At 38.3% G+C, this 21,828-nt stretch overlaps 1 protein-coding gene across 1 annotated transcript in view; it reads left to right on the top strand.

Annotated features, from left to right (window-relative positions):
* LOC140495706 (succinate--CoA ligase [ADP-forming] subunit beta, mitochondrial-like) overlaps positions 1–21,828 on the top strand; it is a 97,866-nt gene that overhangs the window by 63,235 nt on the left and 12,803 nt on the right. Inside the window, exons 6-9 of the mRNA XM_072594710.1 lie at positions 2,301–2,439; positions 4,469–4,630; positions 5,685–5,827; positions 20,521–20,641. Coding sequence (XP_072450811.1) covers positions 2,301–2,439; positions 4,469–4,630; positions 5,685–5,827; positions 20,521–20,641 — 565 coding nt within the window. The remainder of the gene's footprint in view (positions 1–2,300; positions 2,440–4,468; positions 4,631–5,684; positions 5,828–20,520; positions 20,642–21,828) is intronic.

Below are 21,828 nucleotides of genomic sequence, written 5' to 3'. Positions count from 1 at the left end.
TAACCAGACATTTATCCACATTAAACTGCATCTGCCATGCATCTGCCCACTCACCTAACTTGTCCAGGTCACCCTGTAATCCCCTAACATCCTCATCACATTTCACCCTACCACCTAGCTTTGTGTCATCAGCAAATTTGCTAATGTTATTGCTGATACCATCTTCTATATCATTTACATATATTGTAAAAAGCTGCAGTCCCAGCACGGATCCCTGCGGTACCCCACTGGTCACTGCCTGCCATTTCGAAATGGAGCCGTTAATCACTACCCTTTGTTTCCTATTAGCCAACCAATTCCCTATCCAATCTAGTACTTTGCCCCCAATCCCGTGCGCCCTAATTTTACTCACTAACCTCTTGTGTGGGACTTTATCAAAAGCTTTCTGAAAGTCCAGGTACACTACATCCACTGGATCTCCCTCGTCCATCTTCCGAGTTACATCCTCAAAAAATTCAAGAAGATTAGTCAAGCATGATTTCCCCTTCATAAATCCATGCTGACTCTGTCCTATCCTGTTACTATATCCAGATGTGCCGTAATTTCATCCTTTATAATAGACTCCAGCATCTTTCCCACCACTGAGGTCAGACTAACTGGTCTATAATTTCCTGCTTTCTCCCGCCCACCCTTCTTAAAAAGTGGCACAACATTAGCCGCCCTCCAATCCTCAGGAACCAACCCCGATTCTATTGAACTGGCCGAGCAAGTCCTGGACAGATATCGTCACGTGGACGCAGCTTCATGAGAGGGACCGAAGCTTAAGTCACTTTCTACTATCATTCTGGACTTTTTAAACTCTGTTCCCATGCTAACCATTTTTTCACTATTGTAACAACACTTAAAGTATCTGTGTCTAGATACTCTGTACCTATGATGATGCTGAGAGGGAGCACTACAAACTTTTCACTGCACTCATTCATATGCACATGACAATAAAGGCTACTGTGTTCAATTCTAAACAACAAACTGGTAGTTTCATAGTCACCGTCACTGACAGCAGCTTATTATTACAGATTTATTTAATCAATTGAACTCGTTGGTGAGTTTTGAACGTATTTCCCTGGATCCTTAGCACAAGCCTCTAAGTTTCTTGTCCAGTGTCCACAGTGTGTATGCTATTATACCCATGCTGTATCTTGAGGAAATAAAAGCTTTTTGAAACACATAGCAAATCAATCAATACCTCTGAATTAAAAAGCCAAACCTTTTTTCGCCTTGAAGGTTGCTGCCATAATGAGTCCATGCTTTCTCTGGATGTTAATTGCTCTGTAGTGTATTTTTAGCATTTGCTGTTCCTATTTCTGCTTTCCTCTACTTGAAACGTTTTTGGGTATTTTTTGGTAGACTAAGTAACAGCTCTGAATGATTTCCATGGAGATCAGTACGAATCTAGAGGTCTTGGCATGGCCCAGGTATCAGTGGCCAAAGAAATACGAAATATTCCAAGTCAGAAAATCCTCGTTAGGTTGCGGAAAGAATGGGGGTGAAATTTAAACCTGTAAGACATTTCTGCCATGAACCTGTTCCAAATGTTGGGAATGGAATTATTTAAGATAATAGCATTGGCAAGGGCTCATGCCCGAAACGTCAATTCTCCTTCTTGGATGCTGCCTGACCTGCTGAAGTAAATGTGTGGGTTGCTCAGGTTTCAGCACATTCCTACTCTCTGCATTAGACCTCCATCTAAGGTTGTTAAAGATGCTCAAAATGGTTGGCTTCTGTGCAGAACACCCTCTTAAATTGAGTCATCATGGCCTAGTGTTTTCTACGAGTCAGGAGGCTTTGAGGAAATCTTTGAAGTGTTTGCTCTGACCTCCTGGTTGCCACTTCACATGCTGCAGCCTGGAGTAGAGAGCATGTCTTGGAAGTCTTGTGTCAGGCATGCAGATGATGTGGTCTGCCAAATGCAGCTGATTGGTGTCTGGATGTTGGGCATGTTGTCTGGGAGAAGACACTGACATTGGAATGCCTAGTCTGCCAGTGGATTTGCAGGATTTTGTGGAGGCATTCTGTTGTATGTTGACCAACGCATACATGAGGGCTGGTAACATTACCGCTGGTAGACTTGATGTTGGGTGTGATCATTTTTAAATGACTACATTTCTAATAGTTTTCCATCTGTTTATTCCTGCCATAGCCTAACCAAAATTTTTGTTTTTAACTTTGATTTTACTTCATAAGGGAAATGATAAGGTCAACTGCTATCTGAGACAATTTTCTAGTTTTGATTGTACATGATTTTACGAGAAAATATCTTGGTTTTTTTTATTTGCAGTAGGTTTTTTTTTATATACTAGGTTGCTCAGCAAATGGATTTCCCAGCTGCACTGGTAGACGATGCTGCTGATGTCATTGTACGTTTGTATGAGCTCTTCTTGAAATATGATGCCACATTGATTGAGATAAACCCGATGGTTGAAGACTCATCAGGCATGGGTAAAGTAACTCTTACTGTTCTCCGTAGAAACATGGATATTTACAGCACAGAACGAGCTCATTTGGCCCATCATTTCTCTTCTGGTCACCAAAAATTTGAGTATACTAATCCCTGTTTATGAAAGCACAAGTGAATATCTGAATCCTGTTTGAATGTTATGAGACTTTCTAATTCAACCACTCCTTCAGACAGTGAGTTCTGAACTCCTACTGCCCACTGAGTTGGGAGAAAAGAATTCTTCTCAACTCTCCTCTTACCCTTCTACGTCTTACCTTAGATCTCTGTCTGTTTGTTGTTGATTCATCCCTTTTTTAATAATGGACAATGATAACCATCTTCCAGTATGTCACCTGTGACCAGAGCAGATTTGAAAATTATTGACAGGGTCTTTATATATCCTCCATTGCTTCCTTAACAGCTGGGATAGACTCACCTGGGCCTGCAGATTTATCCACTTTTAAAGCTGCTAAGCCTACTTCTGAATTTAACGCTTGTCAGTTTCATTCATGTCTCCAGTTTACATATGAGTGTCCATTAGTTTGCCCATCCTGACACTTCATTGCTCTATTTTTGAAGTAAGATTCCTGGTTTAGATAAGTTGTTTGCTAACCAATTAGCTAACCAATTGAACTGCTAAAATACCTGTTTTCAGATTTTATGTTATATATCAGGTGGAATGAAAGTAAAATTAACTGAGCAAGAAAATATGTGAATTGGTATTTAGTTCTGGAAGGGAGGAATTCACAAAGTTATCATGTATTTAGTGATCAAACTACTTGTGGAAATTAATACTGCAGATCATACAGAATTATTGTTTATCCTCTTCAATTGAGGAATAACACCTGGATACTGTATTAAGTCAGTCTGTCACTTATATTGCAGATAGTAATGATCGGTGATGGATAAATAAATTTTGAAAAGCTTTTTGTTTGTATTCATGGAATGTTTCCCAACCCGAGAACACAGAGAAAGCAGTAGTGAACCTTGAGCCACTATTTTCATTGTGGTAATGGAATATGTGCATGAATTGTAGACTCCTTCATTCTTTGATCTTACGTTATCTTTTATATGTTAACACACAGTTTTTCTTTTCCCTCTGGTTTGGGCTGGTCATAATTTTTAATATCAGTAAGTTGTTCTTCACTGTTCATTGCTTCCTTACACTTGGTTGGATAGAAATTGTTTTGTAGTGAGTGGCTTGATTCAACTTTGTGACTTGCTAGATCATTTCAAAGTTAAGAGTTAGCCCATTACTGAGAGCCTAGAGTAACCTTTAAGCCAGGCTGGGTCAGAGTGGCAGAATTCCTTCCCTATCAGGCCAAAATGAAATAGATGTGGGCGGCACGGTGGCACAGTGGTTAGCACTGCTGCCTCACAGCGCCTGAGACCCGGGTTCAATTCCCGCCTCAGGCGACTGACTGTGTGGAGTTTGCACGTTCTCCCCGTGTCTGTGCTGGTTTCCTCCGGGTGCTCCAGTTTCCTCCCACAGTCACAAAGATGTGCAGGTGAATTGGCCATGCTAAATTTCCTGTAGTGTTAGGTAAGGGGTAAATGTAGGGGCACGGGTGGGTTGCGCTTCGGTGGGTCGGTGTGGACTTGTTGGGCCGAAGGGCCTGTTTCCACGCTGTAATGTAATGTAATGTAATCTAATCTAATCTAGATGTATTCTTATGTCTATCTCGTGGTTTTCTAATTTTCGTTATTCTATATTTAGTAATTGATTAATTGAAATTCCCTCCCACCCCAGCTGCTATAGTATGATTTGAACTCCTGACTCCAGAGCATGAGGTCAGGTGTCTGAATTAGCAGTAGTACCAGTACTACTGTGATGTGTTCACGTGACTACCATTTGAGAATTTAGAATCTCCATGAAGTGTTTCAAGTTGTTTAAAGTCATGTGGTAGTTTAAATTATATATACACATATTCATATTACTTTTCTAACCTGTTTTCAATGGAAAATGCTTGTATTTTAATTTGTCATCCGATGAACTTGGTACATTAGTAAATGTCAAGACATGTTTTTCAGTGATGTGCATGGACGCGAAGATCACCTTTGATTCCAATGCTGCATACCGCCAAAAACAAGTGTTTGATTTGCAAGACTGGTCCCAAGAAGATGAAAGAGACCATGAGGCAGCAAAGGCAGATCTTAACTACATTGGACTAGATGGCAACATAGGCTGTTTGGGTAGGAAAGGATCTGAAATGGAAATAGTATTGATTAAGACATTTGAAGGATTTTAACCATCTCATCAAATCTTTCTGCAGCACTTCTTGCCAAGGTTAACTATTCCTATCTTAGAATCATTCTTGGATCTTTCATGAATAACTGCTGTTCATGCATAGCTTATATGTAAACTATTGACTACAGTACTTTCACAACTAAGTCTCAACTTCCTTAAACCAGCCCTTTTTGGAAAGAACCAGTGCTCATAAGGAGGGACCTGTTATGATTTACCTACCCCCCCCCCCCCCAACACACACACACACACACACACACACACCTCACCTCTTCTCCCTTCCTGCTGAGAGCATCAAGAGTAACTGTAATACATCAATTGACAGTCTGTGAACAGCGCAGACCAGTTTTACCATGATCTGTTCAGCTATATGTTTTAAAACAGAGTCATTGGGTTTGTTATTCTATTGTGTAATATTTTTATTTTTTATAAATGGCTGGGAACAAATGTGATGTTAACAGTTCCAGCCATGTATCTTGTATGTGCCCATCTGCCGACTGTCTGATGTCATTTAGCATTCTGCACCACAATCCCTCCAACACGCTTTACTCCAGTCATTTTCATTGTGGGGTTATTCTCTGTATTTACTTTATCATAACTTTCAATGCCAATGTATCATTTCTTCAAGGCGATCTTGCCATTGCATCAGGTGTTTATTGAGCTGTGTATAGTTTTCTCCCTGCAAATTGTATTTGAGTCATTTCTTGATGTTATAGTGAGAAGTGTATGTAGCTTATTCCTTTGAGCAGCAGTAGAGTTCTTCTGTTTACAATAAGATGCAATTTATTTCTTCCATTCTGTGTTCAGTAAAATAATTTGAGAAGTAATTGCTTATAAAGTAAATTTGTCACAGTACAAATCCACGGAAAATCTTTTCACTCATTGCATAATTTGCAGTATACTAAACCAGTATACAATTTAACCTTCACTTACTGTTTTTGTGCATAAGTATATGTGCATTGCTCCAGCTAGTTAAACGTGTTTTTTTTTATTTAAACACAGTGAATGGTGCAGGACTGGCTATGGCAACCATGGATATTATAAAACTTCATGGTGGCACTCCAGCTAATTTCCTGGATGTGGGTGGTGGAGCAACAGCCCAGCAAGTTACAGAAGCCTTCAGACTTATTACTTCAGACAAAAAGGTAGGTATAAAAGTTGCCAGTGCTGCCACTTTGGAGCAATGTTGCAAGTTTGGTCTCCTAATCATTAAAGACTGAAAGGAATGATTCCCCACCAGCCCTGTGTCAGGGGACTATCAACTACTTTCATGCTTGTTGCTGATTGATTGTTATTGACCGTTGCTGTTGTTGTGAAATCTTTGTGTTACCTAGAATTATCTTAAAATTAAGAAAGTGTGCAGGGAATTTATGGCTGATGCTGAAGGAAACAATATTTGTGCAAGCCAATTTCTTCAACACATGAGTGTTCAAGTAGGCATTCGCCCCAGAATACAGCTTAATTAAGAAATTGAGCCAAGAGCATGTCGAACTGGGCAGTTGTTAAAAGAGCAAGGGGTAGGGATCCCAGGCTGAAATGCAGATGATCTTCCAAGAGGAGGCTGAACCGCTGACATATTCAGGGAATAATTGTCTTACCCAAAACTCAGCAAAGAACAGCATCAGATATCTGTACTGTATAATCGTCTTCTCAGAAATCTGCTACCATTGTAACCATAACTGCAACTTCAGAGCTATGCAAGATGGATGTATTTGCAACATTGCGGAGTTTGCCATCCACTATTGTGTAAGGAAAGTTACTGATGCTCTCTATTCAAACAGAACTAATGACACTTCATTCCTTTCTTGCCAGAGGGCAGCAAGCTTGTGATTTCATTAGGATTGCAGGCTTTTTTGTTATGTAGGTTTTCACTGATTGCACAAATGTCACATGTCAAATTAGGAGTGTTATGGCTATGGCAACCATGGATATTATAAAACTTCATGGTGGCACTCCAGCTAATTTCCTGGATGTGGGTGGTGGAGCAACAGCCCAGCAAGTTACAGAAGCCACTTTACTGGCTGAGTTCAGTTTCAGGAGCACTTGAAAAACTCAACAGTATCCAGGACAAAACAGCCTGCTCAATTCCCCATTCATCAACACTCCCATATTTTATCTTTCCTCTGTAACTGACCACCACAGTTTTGTCTTGGCCACAATGCAGACACCAATACCAACATAAAATAAATATTCCAGACCAACTTTATAAATCCAAAGCATGCAGATGATTGGTAATTATCATTGTGCACTCCTATGTGGCTGTCTTCCATTGACCTTGCTCAGCATATTGCTATCTGCAGCCATGGTAACAATAGTCTGAGCATACATGACAGTAAACATATCCTGTATTATGAAAGCCCAAGCTTCCAGTGTGGCGCTGAGATGTCTGAACAAGGGAGGGCAGTGCAAGTGCCAGCTGTACGGTGAGTGAAATTCATGTGAATTCTGTTGCAGTGATTCACCAGCATTGAAAGAAAGAAGACCACTGCAAGTGGCACAACAATTTTTTTTAATGTTGCAAACCTGCAAGAAAGCCTTTGTACAATGTCAAGGATCATGGAAGAATCTGACACAGAATTTGAATCCCATTCTTTCCAGTATAGAAGTGGTGGCCAACTCTATTGGAATGCAGTGGAACTAACATGATGCTGGGTGACTGTCTTAGCTTTCAGTATAGCACAACCTGGAAGCAGCACCATCTAACTGGCAGGAGAGAGGGGTGACCAGATTACGTTTCTAACATTCCCAAATTTCCAGCACTTTTCATTCTGTATAAAGAAATGGCCGTGGAAGTTTAGCCAATTGAAGTTTTCAGCACTGAGAATCTTGTCAGTGGATTAAGTGTATTGAGAACATGTGAAGCTAAAACTTATAAATGCAGTACACATTTGAGGGGCTGAATGTCCTACTCCATTTCCTATTCTTTTTTGATGCTAAACAACAATAATGGCTAAATTATTAAATTTTAACATCTGCATTTACTTTAAATGCTTTTCTTCTGTGAACAGTTTGCAGGATGACTGCTTAGCTGTCATAATTGGTATTCAAGATACCAACGTTCCTAATTATAAGCCTCAAATTAAATTCGATCAGCTTCTTAATTTAATTTAACTCCCTTGGTGAGCCCACTGACACGGACTGGAGATTTATATGAAACTGATGATTTCATCGGGCTTTGAATTAATTCAAATTTCAGATTTGAAAGTTATTGATAGACAGTTACCAATGATGAGAATGGTATAAAGGACCAAATCTCCCATGGCTGAGCAACTAGTCTATGAGGCAAATGATCTGTGGCTGTCTGTCTTGAATTCCATGCGTTCTGTTTGCAGTAGGATTCGTGATAATCTTGCGCAAAATTCAGGAGTCATTTCAAGGAGCAAATTACAAATGAGAAATCAAAGTCAAACCTCAGCTGGACTTGGAACCATGCCAAAACATTTGAAAAACAACTTGGAGCTCCATTAAAAACCTAATCCGTTTTAGTGGTGCAGTGTCTCCAAGATTCAGAACACGACAAGAGTGGGAGGCAGAGATAATTCTCAACCCTATTTTAGACCTGAGCTGCACAGGTGTTAAAAGGAGGAAATACTGCAAGGAATTGCTGTCTTTGGGTTACCATTGCATGGCACCTAATGGTCAATTGCTAATAATTTGCAAACAGGGCGTTTGACAATCTTTCTGGGAACAAAGTATGGACATAGCCAAGAAGTGTGTCATAACAGCACTCCCTCAAAACACACACATGTCTCTTGTGTGCCTCGCAGAAAACCAAGAGTAGATCCACAGGGCTACTATGTCATAGCTTGTATTCTTTGTTTCTGACCTCAGAAACCAAATTGCTTAGGTTTACCTTCATGTGCAAAAAGTGAGTGCGTTGGGAACCAACAGTGCAGACGCCCGTAATAGTTAATACAAAAGCTGATGCAGCCACAAAGGGATTTGGAGGAAAGAATGATCAGTGTGTAAAATATATTTCGGGATGAGGCAACTTCATTTTTATTTATGAAAGGTTCACTGCCATTAGTTTCTAAGTTATTTTTAAATCTGGATGAAAGTCCTGTGGAGGTTTTAAACAAATATTTTTAATTGAGCACTGAGTACTGCAACAAATGTATTTAATAAAAAGAATAGTTGCTTGTTAATTCAGTTCCTATACTTCTTATTCCTTACTATAACAATGTGTAACATAAACACTAGGAACATGCTTATAATATAAATAAAGACCATTTTTGAAGAGAATTGTACCTATTACTTTTGCTCTAAATGTTGTATTTTACTCTTTTAATAAAAGGGAAGCATAGAAAGAATTGAGGCACCATTTTAATGTTTATAAATATTAGGTGTATTAATCTTACCTTAACTCAGATTCAAACATTGCTGCGGACATGAATGCATAATTTAGGCTGACACTTTATTGCTGTGCTGAGAAATTGCTGCATAATCACAGGTATGGATAAACCAACATATCTTTAGCCTCTTCAGGTGGGTTTAAAAATCTCTTGGCACTAATTGAAAAGAAGCAGGCAATGTTCCTGCCTGAATTATCACCACCAAAAATGGAATGTAGGCCCTCACTGCATATATATTACAGCTATGTTTACCCACTTCAGAAGTATTTCATTCCCGTTATGAAATGCTTTAGAATATGCTATGGAATTAAAAGATACTACAAACATCAAGTTTATTTTCCTCCATAACTCTGTGTTTAGAAAAGACGATTAGTTGAAAAAATGGTGCAGTTCCTTGAACTGTGTTTGCTTCAATTATGTAACCCAGGACGGATGAATATTGATTTTCATGTTACATCTATGACTTTGCTGACTTAATATTGCACATCACGTAGATCAGCTGCCCCTGGTGAAGCCAATTTTGAGTGAATAAATATAGCTGCTTGAAACATACTTGACTAACTCCTCTACCTAATTGGTAGAAAGGTCAGCTTGCATCAGCATAACCTCCACCTTAATCTTTGTAGATCTGCTCAGTATGTACATTAATAAGTAATGATTTCCATGACCCATATGCATTTTTGGAAGTACTATCCTTCACAGGAAACATTTAATTCCAGCAATATCTACCTCCTATAGTTCAGCTGGACTCTATGGCACTACTTGCTTTGGTATTCAAATTTCTCTGCTTTTTTGTTTCTTCTTTATCTCTCTTGTAGGAATTTACACATTTTTGTTGTGTTGTATGCAGTTCAGTGTTTCTCCAGCTGTCTTTCTATCTCTGAGCAATTGCTGAATTTCTTTTTCATCAAAATCCTGGAATCCCTATCGGTCAGCACTGGTTGGGGTATCATTTTGAAATAGACATAGAACGTCAGAAAGGTCAATCACCATCTTTGCAGGGAAATTAGGGATGAGTAATAAATGATGGATTGAATTCAGATTCAGAGGATATGCTGTATGTTTAAAGCTGAAGTTCTCTTGCTGATTTTATGCACATAGCAAGATACCACTGCAAAGTTAAAATATTTTGGTGTTGATTGAAAGGGGAAAATTGGTCAAAACACCAAGAAGCACTTTGTTCTTCTAAGTGCCCTGCAGATGGAGCATGAGTATAAAACATTTCACCTGAAGGAAAGCACCTCCAATAATACATTGTCCTCACAATGCTGCCACAAGTTTATGCCTAGTTAATGCCATGAAATCTTGAAGAGGACTCGTATCTATATCAGCTGAGACAACTGAAAATCTCATGAACTTAATTAAATCAAGCTGATATATGCAGTTGTGTATGCCTTAAGCATCTTAAACTTACTTTTATCATGGACATATATTGTGAAATATTACACCTTGTTAGCTTTCTGCATTTGAATTAAGTTATTAATGGATTTAACATCTATGTTATTCAAATCCATGCAAGTGTATAATCCTCGCGGTTAAAATATCAATCAGCCTTCTAGGACAGATTATCTTTGGTTTGAAAGGCAGAATTCTAGCAGGTGCCAAAATATATCTGAAAGCAATGAATATCTTTTAAAAAGATATGGTTCCACTTCTCTAAAAAGTAACTGTGTCTTCAACATTGCTATTTCCCTTTCACATTCTTCTAAAGCTTCCCTATTCCTAACTGTTCTTTAGCCCAAGTCTCTGTTCCCTCACTCAGCACATGAAGCAAAATAGTGAATGCATCTACCATACAAATTATGATAGCCTGTATTAAACTGAACATAAGTATTTTTTCTGCAATGTCATATCTTGAGGCTTGATTAGATTAGATGTAGTTCTGCAATTGGACATGTTTTTTTTTAAAATAATCTGAACTGTTAAATTGGCATCCAGTGTAAATCTTGAAATTATCAGTTGGGTTTGCAGTCTGATGCATTTGCACTTGCTAGTAAAAAGCATATATTAATACACAGGACCCTTGGAAGCCAAAGGAATTTGTACATGCATTGTATCATTTTCATTGATATAATTGGGGTTATGGAGACTGCCAGTTTCTTCTGTTTTCTGATTGCAACATGCTGACCAATCATTCTACCAACAATGGGCATAACTAATCAGCATCTACTTCTCATGCTGTATAAGTTGCTGTTTTTTCAAGTCTGTTTCTTTCTTCTTAGTCCTGATGAATGTGATTTTGATGGTAAAATATAAGCCTAGAGTGTGGGTTTGTACAAAGAGCAAATGTAAATGCTTCACAAAATGTATTCAGCAGCAAAAGATCAAATTAACAGGGTCTATACTTGTCCCATGTGATTTATGTATACCCACTGGGCATAATTTCATTTATTTTTCAATTATGTACTTGAAAATCTAGTACAACCTGTATGGTGCAGCAGGAACCTTGGTTAACAATGAATCTCTGTGGTAATAGGATTATGCCATCAACAGTTCTTTGAGATAACCACAATCTAAGGCATTTATGTTTAAATCTGAAAAAAAAATCAATTTTTTGTTGCCGCAAAACAGAAATCGCTTTATAAAACAGATACATCATTACTGTGACTAGACTTTTGTGGGTCTGTTGCAGCTTTTGATCATTGATTACTTTGAGTTATATCCAGTTTACAGAGTTTCAAAGGAGACAATTTTTAAAAAAAGTTAAATACTGCCAGTAACTTACATGCAAAGTTGATGAATCAAACATAGTGAGATATTCTAATTTAGGATTTATTCACTAATAAGATCACAGTGTAATAAAACTTTGCAAACCGTCAAATTCACATTCATCAACCAGAGCAAACAATTTAAAAAAAACATAGAAATACAGAGCTAAACTTGAGGGATTTACTAGAATGATACAAAGTACTTCAGTTAAATGGAATATCTGGAGAAGCTATGATATGATTAATATCATATATTTTAGAACTTGGATTTTGAATTAGTAGCAAGTGTGTTTTAGTCTATGTGTCTGAGAAGATTTAATGATTAAATGGTCATTAATTCTGGACCCATGTTTTATTTTGTAACGAGTAAGACAGAAGGAATTCCTGCAGGGCAAGTGCACAGAGTAAATACTGATGTAAATTACCTTTAATATTTCTGTCTCTTTTCCTACATTCCTGTCATATAGGTTGACCATGGGTTTATTCCATTGATCTGCACAATTGCTTTAACTTGGCAGTGAGTTGGTAATGGAACTGCAATTGTGTTGGCATGGGATGTTTGTGAACTAATGCAGTGTGTACAGATGAGATTGATCATGTTTCCATTCAAATCCTGCTATTGCCTCACTCCTCTTTATCTCTGGAGATGAACCCATCAAGATCTATTGTTCACCATTTAAATGTACATCCTTGATGTCGAGTCATAGAGATGTACAGCATGGAAACAGACCCTTCCCTTCGGTCCAACTCGTCCTTTCCAACCAGCTATCCTAAATTAATTTAGACCCAAATGCCAGCACCCGGCCCAAATTCAGCGAAACCCTTACTATTCATATACACAATCAGATGCCTTTTAAATGTTGTAATTGTACCAGCATCCACCACTTTCTCTGGCAGCTCATTCCATGCAGGCACCACCCTTTGTGTGAAAATTTTGCCCGTTAGGTCCCTTTTAAATCATTCCCCTCTCATCCAAAACCTATACCCTCTAGTTCTGGATTCCCCCAATCCAGGGAAAAGACCTAGTCTATTTACTCTATCTATACCCCTCATTATTTTCTAAATGTCTATAAGGTCACCCCTCAGCCTCCGACGCTCCAGGGAAAACAGCCCCAGCCTGTTCAGCCTCTCCCTATAGCTCAAACTCTCCAACCCTGGCATCATCCTTGTAAATCTTTTCTGAACCCTTGCATGTTTTACAACATCCTTCCTATAGGAGGGAGACCAGAATTGCACACAGTATTCCAAAAGTGGCCTAATTCCAAAAATGTCCTGTACAGCTGCAACATGACCTCCCAACTCCTGTACTCAATACTCTGACCAATAAAGGAAAGCGTACTAAACGCCGCCTTCACTATCCTATGTATCTGAGATTCCACTTTCAAGGAACTATGAACCTGCACTCCAAAGTCTCTTTGTTCAGCAACACGCCCTAGGACCTTACCATTAAATGTAGAAGTCCTGTCCTGATTGCCTTCTAAAAATGCGTTTATCTAAATCAAACTCGCATCTGCCACTCCTTGGTAACTTTCATCACTGTCCACTACACCTTCAATTTTGGTGTCATCTGCAAACTTTCTAATGATTCCTCCTGTGTGCACATCCAAATCATTTATTTAAATGACAAAAAGCAGTGACCCAGCAGCGATCCTTGTGGCTCACCACTGGTCACAGACCTCCAGTGTGAAAAACAACCCTTCACAACCACCCTCTGTCTTTTACCTTCGAGGCGGGCCTGTATCCAAATGGATAGTTCTCCCTGTATTCCATGTGATCTAACCTTGCTAACCACTCTCTCATGGGGAACCTTGTCAAACGCTTTATTGAAGTCCATTTACTATATACTGACGTCCACCCCTCATCAATCGTCTTCATGTGATATTAACAGAATGTTTGCACTCAAACCTGCAATCACGTAATGCATATCAGTGCAACAGATTCAAAACATTTTTTCTATTTCTGTCTCCACAGACCTTCCTGACCTGCTGAGTTTCTCCAGCACTTTCTATTTTTATTTCAGATTTCAAATTAGTGCAGTATGCAGTTGTGTTCAAATTATGGTTTTGGCTAATCTCAGGCAATATACTCTGCCTTCTGGATACATTACCCATGCAGTTCTTGCTGTGTTTCTGTTTCTTGACTTTGTTTGGTACATATGAAATTGTGGAGCTCGAGCTTTGGAAGGGGCTTAATTGTTTTTATGTTGTTAGTAACACTGCATTCTTTTTGTTTGTGTCAGAATTAAATAAAAATTTTAATGAGCTCTGACAACTTAAGCAGTTACATTAAATAATGCATATTTAGTCAGGTATCGTATAAACAAAAGTAAGTATATTCTCACAAGCTAATGTAGGCATGAATGGCCTCCTGTGGTACAGTAACAATTCTGTGAAACCTTTCTATTGTTTTGTAATTATCTAATTTGTGTAAGTAAAGCTTTGGAGTTATTTCTCGACTATTCTGTGAATTGTGTTCCTACACTTGTGTATTTTTATACCTTTAGATATTTAGCGTGTTTAGCCTGTTTGAATAAAATTCCTGTCAGTACAGTATTACTTCCTTTTACTAGCATTATAAAACATGGATCATGATCCAACCTAACCTTGCAGACTGCTAGAATTCTATGCCAGCTGTCAAATATAAAATTGTTTCATTCTGCTATACTTCAGCCAGCAAACTTTAATGTCAATAGGGGGATGGCGAACTTTTTTAATTTCACAGTAGACTTATTTTGTGGAACTTATCAAAAGTTTTAAAATGTTGTGAAAGAATAATATACAAGAATTCCGATTCATGAGGTTTGTTTAAAAATCTAATTTTGCACACCTCACGACTTTTGATTAACATGGACAATGCCAGCAATGGCTTTTAGGTTCTTTCAAATTCTTTGAAATTCACTTTCTTCGCTCCTTGACTGACTTTACTTGATATGATTAAGCACAATAAGATTTGGTCTATCATCAAAGGGGTTCATTGACTCGAAGAGCAAAGACCGTCTAACAAATGTGCTTATAATGTGTAATGATGTAAGAAAGAGGTTTAATTTTCGATTAGGCACATGAGACTTGAAAAAGGCACATGAGACTTCATGGACAGAAGATTTTTATTAAGATATAGTATTAGATAGTAGAATATTTAGGTGTGAAGATTTTTACTGCAATGTAAGTATAGGTTGTACACACAAAAGTATTGATTGCTGAAAGATAAATTGAAGGATAGATGATCCTTGTTTTGTTCTAGTTAAAGGTTTTTCTTCAGAGTTTGTGATGAATTTGGTCATTCTCTGACCCTTATTCTGTAATTGTTGACAGGCCATTCAAAACCAGTGCACAGAAGCAACATAGAGGTTAATTGTCATATGATTACTTTTGCATGCCCCATTAAACTTCGGCTTTTTTTCTGTGTATTTTTACTTCATTCATGCCCATTTTACCTTAGTGTCCTTTGTCCACTTCTAGTGTTATTACATCAAGTATGACACTAATTGGATGTGTAATAAATGACCATGTGCAATGTTCCATTTATGTACTTAAATCACAATCCAAGAAGACTACCTGTGGTTGTACAAGAATTGAGGAAGGAATATCATTTGTACATCAAGCACATTCCTTCCAATGCTCCACTTACAATTTGTATAATCAGGAACTCTACTTCAGTATTTCAATCTTCCCAAAAAGATAGTGTTTCAGAGAAGATAATGTTCATTAATCTCCTTGATTAGATGACTTACAGTGTGGAAACAGACCCTTCGGCCCAACAGGTCCACACCAACCCTCCGAAGAGCAACCCACCCAGACCCATTCCCCTACATTTACCCCTTCACCTAACACTACGGGCAATTTTAGCATGGCCAATTCAGCTAACCTGCACATTTTTGTTTGGACTGTGGGAGGAATCACACACACACACAGGGAGAACGTGCAAACTCCACACAGCTGCCTGAGGCGGGAATTGAACCCGGGTCTCTGGTGCTGTGAGACTGCAGTGCTAACCACTGTGCCACCGTGATATTTTGGAAGGCCCTGCAGACTCGATGAGACACTATCAAAATGCAAGTTTTATTGTTGAATTCAATTTCCTTCTCTAAATTGTAGTCACTAATTTCTGCATGCTGGTTGCAGATTACCCAATGAATTACAATAACTAATGTACCATTTTAAGCTAAATTCAAATTTTGGAAACTTATACTCTTGACAAATACCTTGTATATTCACTTTTGATTTTGCTTAAGGAATCAAGTGAGTTTTTTATGACTTTGGACCTGAGAAAAGAGTATTATTTCATAAATAGCATTTCAGACCTGACCGTTTTTGTTACTAAATTAGGTGTGTAATTTTCTTGTCATTACACATTCTTTTAGGACCCCCTCCCAAATTATCTAACCAACGCTTCGCTGTGGTAGTAAACTCATTCAGTCGGTACGTTCTGTTTTTAAGTACATCTCAATATAACCATGCAAAAAGATCTCAAAGTGCAATCATGCATTTTTTAAAGTACTGTTTGCTGAAGTCTGCACAGACTTGGATCCAATTGGGTGGAAATGCGGCATTTGTGTAATTGGCTTTTATGATCTTCATCTATCTCCTTAAACCTGTCAATAATTGAAAAGTGCTCATTAGATCTTTGTAAAACAACACTTTATCATCAGAGCTGATATTTATTTTTGAAATTGATATTGTGTTTCATTACAATGCGGATGAATATCGACATGATGAAGTCAAATTGATTCACTTTGATTCTATATAGCACTGCCAGAGTTTAAGGTTTTCTTTGTTTCTTTTAAAGTTAGTTGCTGAGAAACATAGTGGTCATTCACTTATGCTTGTAAGTTATGAGTCATCTTTAAAAGCAACACACCTTGTGGGTTTTGACAAAGTTGAGTGGGAAAATTTTATTTATGCCTTTACCGAAATATATTGTTCCAAGATGTTTTTAAGGAACTTATAAGAAAAGTTTGACACTGAGCCACATACGGAGATTTTATTTAACTTATCAAAGGCTTGAAAGCTACTGATTACTGAGCAAATACTTCACCAGTCCCATTACAGGCTAGCTGGTGTCACTCCTCGGCCAAATCTTTACCATGGACAAATGGATGAATGTGAAAATGTCTTATTGTCTGAAGCTCAGACTCTCACAGATTCTGAGGTCTTACCATGCTCCTTGCGTTCTACCCTTCTTATCACATCCTGGCTCCCCTCCAAACATCTAGCCCTATTCACCAAGATTACTACACAAATGCACTCAGAAAGACCATTGGTGCAGGATGGAATTCACTTAGAACCCAGGTCATCAATGACAGATCAGTTAAGTTCAGGATTGTTCAAGAGGCCAGAATTAGAGGGATGCAATTATCTTAGAGGATATTAAAATAAGAGAAGAGTGAAGAGTTAGGGAGGGATGAAGCCCTGGAGGGTCTTGAAAGCAAAGATTAGAATTTTAAAATTGAGGTCTGGTTTAACTATGAATGAGTGCAGATCAGCAAGCACAAGGTGAAAAGCAAATCAGACGATACCTCAAATTTGTGGATAGAATATAGGAGGCCAGTTTAGTGTATGTTGAAATATTCAAATCTGATGTTACCCTAGGTATGGTCTCAGCAGCAAATGAACAAAGGTAGAATCAATTGATTCAGAAGTTCTAGAAAGGAGAATATCCCAGAGGGCTAATGATAAAGAATTGGCGTTTTAAATTATTTTTTTTAACTTGACTCGTCAAAAGGTCAAACTTTACTTACCTATGACATGCTTGAGTGGAATGTTCCAGTAATGCTTATCATTTCCTTGCATTTTAAAAAAATGCTACATAATTATGCTGTAGTGAGTAATGATTTTGCCGTCATGGTAATACTATGTCATTGGTTTCTTATGGAATTTTATAACATTCCTCTTTCATTTTATGCACATTTCAGAATCTTGTGTGTGCTTTCTTTTCATTGTGACTTTTCACCCATACCAGTTTCACTCTTTCTTATTTAGTTCTTTATTTACAAATGCCCAAGATTAAAAACCAACAGGAGAAGCCTTTTACAAATCCTTATCTCCGTTTATAGTTATAATGCCTAGATGCCACAATGGCACCAGCCTCACTTAGAGATTCTGCATACAGGTAGCAGATTCATGTTGGTTTAATTTGTTCTGGGCTTGGAATTGAGGCACCTTTGAAATATAGAAACCTGTAGCACAGGGGAAGGCCATTTGGCCACTCACTTCTGTTTGGCTCTTTAAAGAACTATCCAGTTAACTGCACACTTTCTCCACTTCTGTTTTTTTTCCTGTTGAAAGTTACTAATAAAACTGCCTCCCTACAATTTTCATGAGTGTGTTTGCAATCACATTAACTCACTACTTAAAAACAAAATTATTCTCATCTCCACTCTGGTTCTTTTGACTATTACCTCAAATCCATGCCCTCTGCGTGCTAACCCTCTTGTTAGAGGAACAGTTCTTGCTCATTTACTGTATCGAAAGCCTTCTTAATTATGAAGTAAAAGTCGTACTTTGCATCTGGTTTTGTTTTACATGATCTGGCTGTGATCCATCTTGACAGCTTGTGTGGCCTAAACTGAAATTTGTGCTTAATTATCCGGTCCATACATCCTCAGCTGACAGCCACAGAACTTCTAATGTTTTCATTTGAGGAGGGAAAATACAATAACTTGTATCTCTCTGACCAATTTGTTGTATTAGTTTGGGAACTGCAAACTATTAGCAATTGTTGATTATAACTTTATTTGAGAATGCCTTTATACTTGGATTGCCTAGAGAAGTTGCAACCTAACAGCACTTTTCACTTTGAGCTAGCAGAACATTAAATATTGCACCATCATTGCGCTGTCCCTTTCTTCAGATTGTGTAATGATGTTAATCCATAGGTGGCAAGTTGGCTCCGTGGTTAGCATTACTGCTTCACAGAATTAGGGACCGGGCGATTGTGTGGAGTTTGCACATTCTCTGTGTGTCTGCATGGTTCTCTTCCAGGTGCTTTGGTTTCCTTCCTCAGTCGAAATATGCGCAGGTTAGGTGGATTGACCATGTTAAATTGCCCATCCAGGGATGAGCAGGGATAGGGTCGGGGTGGAATCTTCTTATGACCTCTTCACAGGATCTTCTTAAAGTCATAGAATCGTTTCAGTGTGGACTCAATGGGCTGAATTGCCAGCTTCCACACTGTAGGGATTCTATGATTTAAAAAAAACTTGAGGCTAATTCAGTTATCACACCAAGACAGTTCAGCCTATGAAATAAATGAGCAAGAAGTTTTCATTATCAAAATGTGGAAGATGTGTTACAAATAGCTGACGTCACTGGACAAGTCAGATCTCAGGCTTGATAGATCATACTTTGATTTGTTTTGGTTTTAATGATATGTCTCACTGACACATAAAAATACAATGCTGTAGATTTTGCTTTAACAGTAAAACATGATTTTTAACAAAGAAAAGATAAAATAAAATAAACCAAATTATCAACTTAGAACACATATTCATACATTTTTAAACACACGGTGAAAATGTATTCCAATTAATCCCAAAATACTCCTTTACAAATTGAAAAGAAAAAAAAAGATTTTTGTGTGGTAACCAAAAATACACCTGTATAGTGCTCATAAACATCACCACTCAAACAGTACTTGCTGTCTCTGACATCTCGGTAGGTTGAGATCACATGACTTAAACTTATAGACTGGAACTTCATATAGTTTACTGTTACACACCTGAGCTTAAATATATCCGGTTTAAAGTAACCTCTTAAGGGTTTTATTCCAACACTTCTACTCTGGGACTATCACTAACTTTTTATTCTGACATAATCTCCTAGTTCCACTTTCCATCTCAGCAATTCTAGAGCAATCTTCATCTACAGAGTCATCTACAAAGGTTTATTTCCCTTAATCTTAAGAAAAGTTCTCGAGATCTCTTAAGAAACCTTGAGGCCTCAATATTCACCTTGCTGGCTTGCAAATCAGTTTAAAATAAAGAGAAATCCATAGTGATGCACAATAACTCATCAATTCCAAAGCTAGGCCTCAAAACTGTTTTTGAAATGAAATAACCAGGGCTGCAGAAATACCTGCAAATTAATTAAGTTCAGAATTCAAAACCCGTAGGTTACTAACTCAAAATCCAAAAGCCTGTCTGAGAATAAATGATGTGAAAATATATGTATAAATCAGTTTACATCTCAAATGTTACTTCAGATCACTACTATTTAAATTTTGTACTAATGTGTACCCATGAAATGTACCATTACACTGTTCAACTTAAAACCCATAATCTGAAAAATATATTGTATAATATCATTAATATTGGAATACATTTATGTCTTTCATTCACAGAGAAGCCTACTTTACAATTATATGATGAAGAGACTTATTATTCAGTAATAATAAGTGGTTAGCACTACTGCCTCACAGCGCCAGAGACCCGGGTTCAATTCCCGCCTCAGGCGATTCTCTGTGTGGAGTTTGCACATTCTCCCCGTGTCTGCGTGGGTTTCCTCCGGGTGCTCCGGTTTCCTCCCACACTCCAAAGATGTGCAGGTCAGGTGAATTGGCCATGCTAAATTGCCCGTAGTATTAGGTAAGGGGTAGATGTAGGGGTATGGGTGGGTTGCGCTTCGGCGGGGCGGTGTGAACTTGTTGGGCCGAAGGGCCTGTTTCCACACTGTAAGTAATCTAATCTAATCTAATCTAATAAATCAGAAAGTTTTATTTGCTGTAATGCTTCTTTCCAAAAATGCTGTCAGATAATTATTTAATTCCTTGTTTCACTTGCAGGTTCAGGCGATTCTGGTGAACATTTTTGGTGGCATTATGCGTTGTGATATAATTGCTCAAGGGATCATTACTGCTGTTTCAGATCTACACATGAAAATTCCCATTGTTGTTCGATTGCAAGGTGAGAATAGTCATAAGTTTCAAATCCTTGGTAATTGGTTATGTACAAGAAGCATTTAAGGACAGGTTCTTCCCCAATGTTACCAGACTTATGAATGGACCCCTCATGTATTACAGTATGTAAGGTAGATTTTGTCTGGTTAGCCCGCAAAACAGTACTTTTCACTGTATATCAATACATGTGACAGTAATAAATCAAAACAAATCAAATTATCTTTCCCCTGTGCTGATAGTGCCTGTTTGTTACGCATCTTCACCCTTTCCTCTTGTGGGTTGCACTGCCACTGTTTGGGGAAATGGGAGCCAGAAAAAATGCAGTATTGATATGGTGTTTACATTTGAATTGTGAGTTAACTGGAGGTTTATTAATTAATTGTGTGGATATTGTTAGTGGATAATAGTGGAGTGGATAGAAAAGCTTTGAAATTTGCAGAGAAATCAAGAAACTGAAACATGCAGTTTTCACAAACATTCACAAAAAGAATTTGATCAGGAAGGTATTCATCTTAGAATCCCTACTGTGTGGAAACAGGCCATTTGGCCCAACAAGTCCACACCGACCCTCCGAAGAGTATTCTACTCATTCCCCTACCCTATTACTTATATTTCCTGTAACTAATGCATCTAACCCTGAACATCATGAGCAATTTAGCATGGCCAGTTCACCTAAACTACACATCTTTGAACTGTGGGAGGAAACCAGAGCACCTGGAGGAAACCGACGCAGACACTGTGAGAATGTGCAAACTCCACACAGTTGCCTGAGATTTAAAAAATTGTTTTTTAAACTTATTCATGGATGAGGACATTGCTGGCTAGGCCAGTATTTATTGCCCATCCCTAATTGCCCAGAGGGCAGTTAAGAGTTTGTGGAGTCACATGTCGGCCAGACCAAGTAAGGATGACAGTTTCCTAACTTAAAGGATGTTAGTGAACCAGGTGGGTTCTTCCAACAGTCGACAATGGATTTTTTTTTAGATTAGATTCCCTACAGTGTGGAAACAGGCCCTTCAGCCCAACGCCGACCCTCCGAAGAGTCACCCACCCAGACTCTGACTAATGCACCTAACACTGGGCAATTTAGCACGACCAGTTCACCTGATCTGCACATCTTTGGATTGTAGGAGGAAACCCACGCAGACACGGGGAGAATGTGCAAACTTCACACAGACCGTCACCTGAGGCTGG

This window comes from Chiloscyllium punctatum, chromosome 25 (assembly GCF_047496795.1).
Source record: "Chiloscyllium punctatum isolate Juve2018m chromosome 25, sChiPun1.3, whole genome shotgun sequence".
NCBI classification, from domain to species: domain Eukaryota; kingdom Metazoa; phylum Chordata; class Chondrichthyes; order Orectolobiformes; family Hemiscylliidae; genus Chiloscyllium; species Chiloscyllium punctatum.
The sequence above is the reverse complement of the archived record's forward strand: the minus strand, read 5'-3'. Positions and strand labels throughout refer to the sequence as shown.